Source organism: Notamacropus eugenii, chromosome 4 (genome assembly GCF_028372415.1).
Source record: "Notamacropus eugenii isolate mMacEug1 chromosome 4, mMacEug1.pri_v2, whole genome shotgun sequence".
In the NCBI taxonomy this organism is placed as follows: Eukaryota; Metazoa; Chordata; class Mammalia; order Diprotodontia; family Macropodidae; genus Notamacropus; species Notamacropus eugenii.
Genome location: NC_092875.1, coordinates 322324941 through 322337951, shown reverse-complemented (window position 1 = coordinate 322337951; position 13011 = coordinate 322324941). Strand labels below are relative to the sequence as shown.

The 13011-nt window shown below is 38.6% G+C and overlaps 1 protein-coding gene across 4 annotated transcripts in view; it reads left to right on the top strand.

Annotated features, from left to right (window-relative positions):
- Positions 1-13011, top strand: part of CFAP53 (cilia and flagella associated protein 53) — a 102505-nt gene that overhangs the window by 53253 nt on the left and 36241 nt on the right. For 3 of the 4 annotated variants that reach the window (XM_072605121.1, XM_072605124.1, XM_072605119.1), the window contains one exon: positions 11300-11369. In XM_072605121.1, coding sequence (XP_072461222.1) covers positions 11325-11369 — 45 coding nt within the window. In that variant the 5' untranslated portion in view covers positions 11300-11324. Of the gene's footprint in view, positions 1-3355; positions 3422-11299; positions 11370-13011 lie in introns of all 4 variants that reach the window. The other variant, XM_072605123.1, reaches the window with a different exon arrangement.

Sequence of the window (13011 nt, the reverse complement as noted above, 5' to 3'; positions counted from 1 at the left end):
ACAATACAAGAAAGTGGGGGAGAAAGGCATAAGCAGGGTGGGGAGGATGATGGAAGGGAGGGCAGTGGGAGGAGGGAGCAATTTGAAGTCAACACTCTTGGGGAGGGACAGGATCAAAAGAGAATAGAAGCAATGGGGGGCAGGATAGGATGGAGGGAAATATAGTTAGTCTTACACCACATGACTATTATGGAAGTCATTTGCCAAACTACACAGATATGGCCTACATTGAAATGCTTGCCTTCCCAAAGGGAATGGGTGGGGAGGAAGGGATGAAGACAAGTTGGAAGTCAAAGTTTTAGGAACAATTGTTGAGTATTGTTCTTGCAACTAGGAAATAAGAAATACAGGTAATGGGGTATAGAAAGTTATCTTGCCCTACAGCACAAAAGAGAAGATGGGGATAAGTGGAAGGAGGGATATTAGAAGGGAGGGCAGATTGGTGATAGGGGCAATTAGAATGCTTGGCATTTTGGGGTGGGGGAGGGGAGAAATAGGGAGAAAATTTGGAACCCAAAATTTTGTGGAAATGAATGTTGAAAAGTTAAATAAATAAATTTATAAGTCTAAAAAAAAAGAAATTGGAGACTATTGTTGTTTTTCTTTGTACCCTCAGCTCTTAGCACAGTGCCAGGGACAGAATGGGTGCTTAACAAATGCTTACTGATTTGACTAAGCCTGGTTTTTAATAGATTATCTCCCATTTGGTGTTTTCTCTTCCCTGCCTCCTTCCCCCTCACCTCCACGTTGTGCCCTAAATGCTTGACACTTGACTATGTTGACTTGGGGTTAAGTAACTTCTCAGCAGTCAGAATTCTTAGGCTTAATATTCCTATTCATAAATCCCTGCTGGAGAAGTCATTTTCCCTAGACATGTTTGAGTTTCTCTGGTTCAGTAAGACTGTAATAAGCCTTACTTAGTTCTTGTGGTTAATGAAAATATCAGCTGTCAGTTTAGACAGCTCTTTCACTTTTTCCACTTAAGGTAAAAGGGAATTCATCCAATTCCTTTGGTAAAGTTTGGAGTTTTTGTAGGTCCAAAGTTATTCAATTCAATTTAAAGAGCATTTTTAAGGACCACCTTTAAGGACCACCCTACTGTAGGTAGGGGAAGCAGGTGGTACAGTAGATAGAACAGCAGGTCTGGAATTGGGAAGATCTGCATTCAGATGTGGCCTCTGACACTAGCTGTGTGACACTGAGCAGATCACTTTAACCCCTGTTTACCTCAGCTCCTCATCTGTAAAATGAGGAAACACTGGAGAAGGAAATGACAAACCACTCCAGTATCTTTGCCAAGAAAACCCCATAGACAAAGTCCATGGGATTACATAGAGTCAGACGTAACTGAACATCTAAACAACATGTTATAGATACTGGAGATACAAAGACAAAAACAAAATAATCCTTACCCTCATGTAGTTTGCATTCTAATGAGAGAAGACAGCAGGTATTCAGAGAAGTAAATACAAAATAAACACAAAATGTAATTTCTGGGAGTGTTTTAGAGCACTAACAATTGCAGAGCCCAGGAAGGGCCTTGTACCACAGATGGCACTTGAGCTGAACCTGGAATGGATTTTGGTGTCCCTAGAGGTGGAAGGGAGGAGGGAGAGAACAATAGGCAAATTACTTATAATTTATTTCCTTCAGAATGTTTTTTTTATTTTTCTCAATTATAAATAAATTTTAACATTCATTTAAAAAATAATTTTTGAGTTAAAATTCCTTCCCTCCCACCCCACCCATCTCCTTGAGAAGGTAAGCACTTTGACATCTACTATACACGCGTAGTCATGAAAAACATATTTTCATATTAACCACATTGCAAAAGAGAACATAGAGACCTCCCCCCAAAAAACCCCAAGAAAAATAAAGTGAAAAATCTACTTATAATTTATAAGAAGTTTTAATGTATTTCACAAAATGGTTTTAAGTCTATGGTTGGGCACATAAGTACCCAAGTGAATCAACAAAAATGTGCTTGTTTTAGAGTTTGGAATAACTATTGATGGATACTTAGTACCAATTCTTGGTTCTTAAATAGGGCATCTCGTTCTTATTGGGTCTTCCACACTTTCATACTCTCTCAGCCTTGCACTGAGGTAGAGTTGCCCTTGAGAGGAAGAGCTGCTGAAACCCTGAGGCATGGCTGCTGACCCACTGATGTGGAGCTCTAAGTGTTCAACTCACCAATTATCATCAACAGAGTTACTGCCATCTACTCCTCTTTCTAGAACTCATTCCTTATGACTACCAAGCTTCCTCATCCTCGCGATACTGAATCCTCAGATATCAAAGAATACACCATTTCTATTTTCTCTATTTCCTATTCTATCATCCACATCTACCCCAACCCTATCTCTTCAATGGCCCATTCTGACTTCCTTATCAGTCAGGGCAGCTCCCTTCTTCTTATCATCCAGACTCCTAATCTCAATGTCATCCTGACTTCTCACTCATATTCACCCCACATAACCAATCTGTTGCCAAGTCTCTTTTCTTTTCTTTTTTTGGAAGAGATAATCAGGTTAAGTGACTTGCCCAGGACCATACAGCTAATAAGTGTCTGAAGCCAGATTTGTTCTCAGATCCTCCTGATTCCATGACTGGTACTTTATCCGCTGCACCATCTAGCTACCCCCATTCTCTTATATTTATCATAAGATCCTACTACCCCATCTCTCTTATTGCTTTATTCCTCCTAAACCTGTTCTATGTCCTCAGTAGGACTTCCAATACCTCCATCTTTCAGGCTTCACTTTCCTCCTTTCCTATCTACAGTCCTTTAGTGAGCAAATTCAACCCTACGCTCTCTTCTGATCTCCATTCCCTTATTGCTTTGTCCTGTCATCTTTCATTACCTAGACAAAAGTGTTACCTTTCTATTTGAATTCAACACTACCACTGGAGCACTAAGAAGTTAAATGCCTTATTCAGGGTCACAGCCAGTGTGGGTCACAGATGGGACTAGAACCCAAGGTCTTCATCATTCTGAGGCCAGCTCTCTATCAGTTGCCAAGCTGCAAAGAAAACTCATGAAATGACACTTTGCTAACCCCCATATCATCATAACTTTAACTGATTGAATAATCCAACCAGGTCTGTAGCCCTGGTTTCCTGAGACACAAGACCAAAAAGATTTATTATAATTTTAATGGGATCAGAGACATTGGAAGACTACCTTAGAAGGACAGAAAAATCTACAAACTGTACTGTTAATATGTCATTAGATATTCTGAGGAGAGTTAGACTTTTAGCAGACATTCTGGGGGAGCCCATTATGTCCAAGAGAATTTTAAGGTTCCAGGAGGAACCTCAATTTGAGTAAAATAATTTCATCCATATTTTTAAGGTGATGGCAAGAATCAGACACAAGCAGATAACCCTGGAGTGGGTGATAAAAGGAGAGAAGACAAAGGTAGGAGGAATAGATTAGAAGTGATTGATACCAAGCTGAGAAACAATTGACAGTGGTGTTAGTGAGTGAAATTCCAGTCAACAGTTTCTTTTTGTCTCTTGAAAGGTGATCTTAGCTTCAAGCCCCATGGCAGCTTTCTATATCTTATTTATTTTACCTGTGTTTCTTTGGGCAGCAAGGTGGCATAGTGGGCCTGGAGTGAGGAAGAACTGAGTTCAAATTTGGCTTCAGACACTTACTAGCTGAGTGACACTGGGCAAGTCATTTAACCTTGTTGGCGTGTTTCCTCATCTGTAAAAGGAGCCGGAAAAAGAAATGGCAAAGCACTCCAGTATTTTTACCAAAAATCCCAAATGGGGTTACAAAGGGTCATACATGACTTAAACACTGGAACAACAACAACAACAACAAAAAGAATTTCCTGACTATTAATAGTGACCTTGTGTAAGTCTTGGGAGAAGAGATTTTTTTTTTTACTTCAACATGGGAGATATGCTGATTTTTTTACTTCAACATGGGAGACATGCAGAGAGAATTTTCTGAGATTTAATTCATTCATGAGGATATTTCAGTAAACTTCGTACTATGCATTAAATTGCTATTGAATCTGAAGAAACAAATGACTAAGGTTACAGCCCAGTAGAACGGAGAGGGGAACAGGTGGTTGTGGTTGGCCTTGAGGGCACCCTGGATCAAATGCCCATACCCTTCAAAGTGTTAACTATTTCTCATAGTCACAGGATAAGCACTTCAGAGGTTGTAGGGAGGTCATGAAAGGAGTACATGAAAGGAATCCCTGTGTAATATAAACAAATGGCCATCCTTCTCTAGTTGATGGCTTCCAATGAGGGAGACCTCACTACCTTCCCAGGCAGACGACTTAATTTTTGGATAGTTCTCATTTTTAGAAAGTTCTTCCTAATAAGTAGCTTAAAATTATCCTCTTGAAACTTCCACTGAATTTTCCTGGTTTTGCCTTCTGAGACTACACCAAATAACCCTAATAATCCTCTATATGACAGCCCTTCAAATATAGGAACACAATGATCTTATGGTCCCCTGAGTTTCCCTTTCTCCACACTACACATTCCTGATTGTTTTAGCTAATTCTTGGCATGTAAATAGCACTTTAAGGTTTGCAAAGTGTTTCATATGTGTTATTTTATTTGATCATCACAATAACACTGTGAGTTAGGTGCTATTATTATTTCCATTTTATAAATGTACAAACTGAGACTGAGAGAAGTTAAGTGACTTGCCTAAGGTCATACAGTTTTAAATGTCTGGGATCAGATTTGAACTTTGGTTTTTCTGAGTCTAGGTCCAGGATTTTATCCACTTTGCCACCTACCTGCCTCTAAGACATGGACTCAAGGTCTTATACTATCCTGGATCCCCACCTTGGGACCCTCTGAGGCTTATCAATGTCCTTTTTTAACTGTAGTTCTCAGGACTGAATTTTTTCCTCCATATGTGCCTTAACTATTTTGGTAGAGAGCCCAAACTCTGCAAATTTTCCATCATCCCTTAACTGCTTTCTTTCACTATCCCTGAGGCAGTCTTGTACTGGTGAGTTCCTCCCAAAATATCTATTTTGAGAAATCGTCAGATGAGAGGGCACAATGGATAGAGTGCTGGGTCTGGAGTCAATAAGATTCATTTTCCTGAGTTCAAATCTAACTTCAGATAATTCCTAGCTGTGTGGCTCTGCGCAAGTCACTTAACCCTGTTTGCCTCAGTTTCCTCATCTGTAAAATAAACTGGAGAAGAAAATGGAAAACCTCTCCAGTATCTCTGCCAAGAAAACCCCAAATGGGGTCACAAAGAGTCAGACAGGACTGAACAACTGGACAAGCTGTGCTTCATTCTCTGAACTTCACCATGCTGCCCCTATGAAGGGGTTTTCATCTCTCTTCCTTATTCTCTCCTCTTTTTTTTTAGTTTCCTTTTATATGTTGTCTTCCCTTATTAGAATATAAATTCCTTGAGAACAGAGACTATCATTCTTTTTGCTTGAATTTACATCCCCAGGACTTAGTACAGTGCCTAGAACATAGTAGGTACTTAATTTTAAAAATAATTAATTTACTCTTGACCTGTGTAAATATCATTAATGTTTTTATTACAAAGTTCTAGAAATCCTGAATCGCAGAACCTCAGACTTGGAAAGGTCATCTAATTCAATCCATGCCATGATAAGAGTCATAACTAGCTTATTGATCCCTGAGGCAAGAATGTAAAATTCTTTTCTTCCTTCCCTCCCCATCCCCATCCACAGAATGGCAAGATGCATCTTTATATGTTTTTTCTGCACCTCTCAGATGTGTGTACCCAAAGCAAATACTGCATTTGCCTCAATTGTTATGGCTCTGCTAAATAAGAATCTTCTCTATAATATTCTCTATTGGTGCTCATCCAACTTCTGCTTAAAGCTACCTAGTGTGAGAGAACCCATTACTTGCTAGGACATTTTCCCTTACATACAGGGACAGTTAGGTGGTTCAGAAGATAGGATATGCTGGACCTGGAGTAATGAAGATCTGAATTCAAATCTAACCTCAGGCATTGATGAGAGAGAGAAGTGCTGGCTATGGTTTCTGCAAAGGCACCTGCTCCTAGAGCCCATTTTAAAGCAATGTGTAAAGGGAAGAAAGGCAAGACTATCTGCCCTGCCATCCCTTACCTAGGATATGGAAGTCCCTTAGAGGCCAGCCAAGGGATTAAAACCAAAGACCCTTTTGTACATTGCAGGCTAAAAGTCTTCATCCTTTCTTGAAGAGTATAGCATTATACTACCCCGGCAGAAGAGTGATCTGACCCAGCAGAGGAGCTGCCCAGCCCATAGAGAAATGGTCTGAGCTAATGGCTGAGCTGCCAGCCAACCCAGCAGTAGAAGCCCCCAGCCCATCAGTCAAGCAAATCAGGCCAGTCACAGAGAAGATTCCAAGCCCAGGGAACTATTCACTGTACCACTCTGCTCCCTCTGTACCATACCCCACAAGTGGTCATCTAGTTTTTGCTTAGTAGGGCACCCACAATGTCCTTCATCATCCCATTTCACTTTTCTGTATCTGTAATTGTTAAGAAATTTTTCTTCTATCAAGCCCAAATCTGCCTCTGGGAAATTTCCAACTGTTACTCTCCGATCTGCCTTTTGGGATCAAAAGATAAATCTCTTTTTTAATCGATGTTCTCTCAATATTTGAAGACATTGATTATGTTTCCTGCCATACCCCTGAATCCCAACCTTTCTCTTCTCCATGGTAAATGATCTAATGGACTTCAATTAATCCTCAAATCATAGAATCTTAAATTTACTATTTTTAGAGCTATCATTTCCAAACTCCTTATTTTACATATAAGGAAGCTGAATCCTAGACAGGTGAAGGGACTATTTCTATTCACAATAACTAATAAATGTCTTAGGCATGATTTAAATCCAGATCATCCTGACTCCAAGTCCAGAATATTATCCCACTTCCCCCTCTTTCATTTTGCTTCTCAAATGGTATGATCTCAATAGTCCTCATATGATGTTTCATTTTCTTGGTTTTGTTCCATCTTATCAATAGCCATCCTAAAATGTGCCACACTGAATTGATCACAATACTCTAGATGTGGCTAACCAGGAGACGGTCCAGGAGCACTATCAGTGCCCTAGGCTTGGACTCAAGTCTAGGAGTTGCCTCTCTTAAGATCACATTAACTTTGATAGCTGCCATAGCATCATCCTGGGAAGTGAACCTATGGAGATATACCATACAGTACTCAAGACCCAGAAAAGAAAATCTTTGCCACCAGTCCCTGGCACTGTCAAATGATTCCACATCAGAAACTGATATGATTTTATCAGTGGAAATGACAATAAAGAAAAGGCTTTTCCATTTACTTTGCTGCTATGTTCTAAGGACCATCTGACCTGCCGTTGAAACCTTCCATATATGCTGATTTTCCCAATTGGAATGTGATCTCCTTGAGAGCAAGGACTATCTCACTTTTCTCTTTGTATTGTCAGTATTTAGTACAGTGCTTTGCACAATCTAAATGCTCATGAATAATTTTTTTCATTTCTTCATGGGGAGGGGAGAGGAGGAGAGGAAAACAGAGGGGAGGGGAGGGAGGTTTGGAACAGACTCTCTGAGCATTGGGATAGATAATGAATCAGGGAGAAGCAAAAGTATTGACTTGTGGTGTAGTGGGGGCACAGATGAGATTAGTTTAACCACTGACAAAGCTGGGAATCTCCCTGAGAGCAAGCATAGTTTCTTTTTTGTCTTTGTATTTTGCTTTTCTATGCCTGTACCTAGCAGAGTGACTAGCAAATAGTAGGTATTTAATAAGTAGTTATTGAGTAAATTGAATCCATATCCTCTGACTTTAGATCCTTCCACTGCTACAGTGGGGAAAAATTTTTGGATCTGGAGTCAGAAGAACTCTGTTGCTGTCTCTGTCTTTTATTACCTTTGTGATCTTGGGCAAGTCAAGTTTCCTCAGTTTCCTCATCTGTAAAATAAGAAGGTTGGAGTTGATTATCTTTAAGGTCCTTTCCTACTCTCCTTGATCCTGTGAGCGTGAACCACATTGCTTTCAGCATCAATAATATTATTAATAACCAGTATTTATATAGTTTGCAAAGTAATATATATATGTGTGTATGTGTATAATATTCAATCTTCACAATAATCTTATGAGGTATTAATCCCATTTTAAAGATGAGGAAACTGAGGCTCAGAGAGGTTAAATGGCTCACCAAGGGTCACAAAGCTATTGAATGTCTGTGACAAGATTCAAACTCAGTTCTTCCTGACTTTAAATCTAGAGCTCTATCCATGACACCACCTAGTTGTGTATGTGTCTATTTCTTCATTATGAAATGGTGAATTTTTGTTTCTATGGGTACCTTTGCCTTAGGTTCATAGCATTATGGAAAAACAAGTCTTTTCCCATTCCTCTTCTCCACCGTTCGTTCCTATTACATCTCTAGAAACAAAGAAGTGATTTAGATGTCTCTTCATTCAAGGAATTTGACTTGTACTGTGATTTCTCTGCTCAAGGTGTTACTTTCCCAAATGGCCACTAGATGGTAGGGCAGCATCATTTTCCTGGGGAGTACCAGCAAAAACTGCCTTCCTTCCTCTAGGTGTACCCATTGAGTCAGAGTTCTGACGTTTATAAACTAAACCCTTTATATTTCATTTTGCTTTTAAAAATTGATAAATCTACTTCCTTCATACCAACAGAAAATAAAGCATTTGATCCTTCCCTTGTTTACCAAGACAAGATAAAAGAGGCAGTGTGGAAGAGATAGTGGGGAATTACGGAAAGTGCAGAATTATGAATACCATGTCTGTGGTTACACAGTTTTGAATTTGCATTATCTGAAATTATAATTATCCACATTTTAGTAACTGGCACTAGTCCAATGGAAATATGCTATGAGAATTTGAATAATTCTACTACTTCACAAGATTCATACTGTATCTAGTTCAAATGCCAGGCCTGCTACTTCATAACTATTTGACCTTGGCTAAGTAACTTCCCTCCTCTTTGCTTCAATTTTCTAAACTGTTAATTTGGGGGGCAAAGGGACATCCCTCCATGTGTACTTAGTTGACCTTCAAGTACTTTCTAGCTCTAAATCTATGGTACTGTGATCCCAAGGGCCAGTAGGTGGTGCAGTAGATAGAGCCTGGCATCAGGAAGGCTCATCTTCCTGACTTCAAATCTAGCCTCAGACACGGTGTGACTCTGGGCAAGTCATTTAGCCCTGTTTGTCTCAGTTTCCTCACCTGTAAAATAAGCTGGAGAAGGAAATGGCAAACCGTTCCAATATCTCTGCCAAGAAAACCCCAAATGGAGTCATGAAAAGTTGGACATGACTAAAACAATGGAGCAACAGTGAGTGACCCTAAGATGTGAGGTTGTCCACCACTTAATCTTCTCAAATGAATAACTTTCAATAACCTACCTCAGCTATTTTATGAAGATTTGCTAGAACTATTGCAAAAGCATCGTGATTGAACAAAGCTGAACAAAAGTGAGCCATCTTTCTTTGCTACGGGCCGGTTTAGCGATAGAAGTGAGAAAATCAACCCTGCAGACACCTTCTGAGTATTGTAATGGGTAACCACTGCTGATATCAGCAGGCTCCTGAGAGAAGTGAGACTCGGACAAATAAACAGATCATTGATCACTAGGCTTACCGTTTGCTGAATATAATGAAGTATTTTATTTGATATGAGACCAAATGATACTTCAAAGGTTCTCCAACAAGGTGGCTCCCATGTTCAAATATTTGAATGGATCTTTGGACTCATCTATTTGAGTGTTTCCTCCAAGGATACAGATTGCAATTGATCTCTGCCTGCCTATCCTGCTGGACTCCTGTCCATGTCTTTACATTAAGTGGCCCCAGGGGATCTACCTGACCTGCAGAAAGCCTTCTAACTTTCTCTTGGACTATTTGCCTCCATCTCTCAGTCTTGCTTCCTGACTCATCTATCTTCCCTACTCTTGTCTTTTTCAAGTATCCTTTTTGAGATGCAGCCTGATCACCCCAACCATGTGCTGTGTTTTGTGTATTTCAGTTTTCATCAGAAAATCCCACACCTCACACTCACACAGTCATACAACAACACTGGCAGAATTTGAGTATTAAGAAGAAGAGACTTTGTTTTTAGAAGTTTAGGGTTTAAGTTTAAAGATGCTATCAAACCCCTTCTACTCTCGTTTAATTCTATACCCTGCTCATTGTCCATTTATATCATTTTGCCCCACTGATACATAATAATGGACAAGGTATATCATATCATATCATTATCTAGGCAATGGACATTCTTCATCCACTTGGTCTTTCCTGTGTAGACGGTCAGGGCAAATTCTTTTGAGTGGTTATAGGTCTTTTTTAGGAGATTCTTTGATATTCTGGTGCTTAATGCAACCAGCACAGTATTATCAACAAAAAGAGGACTTTATTATCCACAGAGAATCCCTTTTCAACTTAAACTTCAAAATGGATCTTTTCTATCAAACGTGGACAAAGGCAAATATCTCCAGTGAACATTTCCCCTTTTTATATTTCACTTGCTATTTACGATCAGAGGGTTGCTGAATAGGTTTATTGCTGTTATTGTATCTTTCAGGGAATCCTGAAAGATATTAATATATAACTTTCTTGGAAGAGAGCTTTTAAGATTTGTTCTACTGAATCAAATGCTCTTTCATAATGAACAAACAAGTATAGTGGAATCTTGTATTCTCTACACCTTTTGATCAAATTATGAAGTGGTAAAGATGTGTTCCATTATAGGATATGGATTATGAAAGGCTGCCTGTTCCCTATTAATACCTACATGTGTAAAGATGAGTCTTAAAAAGATTTTCATAGATGGGAAAATAGGACCCCAAAGAGATAAAAAAGAAAGAGGATACATATGTACAAAAAATATTTATTGCAGCTCTTTTGTACTACAAAGAAATGAAAACTAAAGTAGTATCCATTAGCTGGGGAATGACTGACCAAATTATGACATGTGAATGTAGTGGAATATTATTATACTGTAAGAACTGATGAGATTATTTCAGAGAAACTTGGGAAAGCTTTTATGAGCTGATACAGAAGTGAAAACTAGGAAAACAATTCATACGATAAATAACTTTGAAAGACATTAAGAATTCTAATCAATGGAATGACCAACCACAATTATGGAATACCGATAAAAAAGCAACCAACACCTCCCCTGACAGAGAAGTAGATGATAAAATCAAGCTGCAAAATGGTACATATGTTATGCCATGGCTAGTGTGGAAATTTGTTTTGCTTGTCTGTGTATGTTTCCTAGAAAAATTTTTTTTGTTTTTCTTTTATTTTTCTAATAGGAGAGGTGAAAGGAAAAGAGAAGCTATGGAGGATATTCCTGATATACCTCTCCAAAAGAATAAAAGAAAGGTTAGAATCACAGACAAGTAAGATACCTTTGAAAATTATATGTTGGCATTATTACATACTTAAAAATAAAAGCAAGCACTACATGATATTCACAATTTCATGTTTTAATAAAAGAAAGTAGACATATATTGTAGATGTTCTTTCATCTTAAAAATATTCATATGGTCCAAGGTTTTGTGTCTTTTATATATCCCACACATAATGGTAAAATTAAACAAGATTCCATGAGAAAATCCAACAACAGGGATAACAATCCAACAACCCCCTGGTTATTAATATAGGAACAACAACAATAACTGACATTTAAATAGGACTTTAAAATTTGGAAAGCACCATGCATTATCTCATTTGAACCTCACAACAGCCCTTTGAATCTGGGACTACAGGTATCCTCACCATTGTACAGATGGACCTCAAAAAAGGTTAAGAGAAGAGGCAGAATCTGAACCCTGGTCTTCTTGACTAAGCAGGACACCTGCAGACTTGTGGTGAACCATGCTTTGCACCTCTTAACTAAGAGATGATGGCCTAGACGTGCAGACGGAGGCATATGTGGCCAGCATATGGATTTGTTTTGTTTGACTAAGTTTATTTGCAACAAAGGATAACTTTTATTATTGGGTGGGGGGAAGAGAGAAAGGTAATGAGAGAGATGTCAAAAGAAAAAAAGAGCATCAATGAAACATTTTTTACAACACTCAGAATGGAGCACAAGGAAGATCAGAGAGAAACAGACAAACAGGACAGATATGGAATTACTATGATAAATGCTTTATATATTTAAGAAAAAGAGGTACATAATAGAGATTCATGGCTTCTTAGATACTCCTCTCTAGATAGAAATAATTGTAGTTGTTGTCAAGTTTAGAATAATAACCAAAAAAGAAATGTCGGCGGAGATACTAGCAAGCAGACCACCTTTACCCTTTCCTACATTGTGACCTCATAACCATTGTCCCGTAGACTCAGAAGGTCCCAGCCTCTGTGCTCTGCTCCAAGTCATTCACTTTCTTTTTTCCACATTCTATTGCTTTCTGCACTCAAGTAATTTGCAACTAATTCTGCCCACATTTTACTAATGCTCTGCTTGACTCTTAACACCCCTGTGGAGCACCTAAAAAACTAAAATCAATTGCTTACATTTTCAACCATCCCTGTAGCTATAAAAGCTGAGGTACAAATACAAAAATGAGGCATTCTATGTTCATGAGAAGTTTAAATTCTACTAAATATCATCTCATATAATATTATACTCATTTTACACATGATGAAAAAGGCTAAACATAGTTAAATTCTATCCCCCAATGACTAAACTTCGCATAAATTTTGATGGAGCTATACCATGATTAGGCCTCCAGGGAGATAAAAGAAAGAAAGGAACTATAAGTACATAAATATCGAAAGCAACTCTTTTCATAGTAGCCCCAAACTAGAAACAAAGGGGCTGCCCACCTATTGGGGGATGGCTAAACAAATTTTGATTTATGAATGTAACAAACTGTTATCATAAGAAATGACAAAATGGGCAATTTCAGAGGAAACTTGAAAGATCTCTCTGAACTGATGTAGATTCACATGAGCAGAACCAGGAAAACAATTTGTACAATTACAAGATACAGAGAAATGCAATTTTGAAAGACTC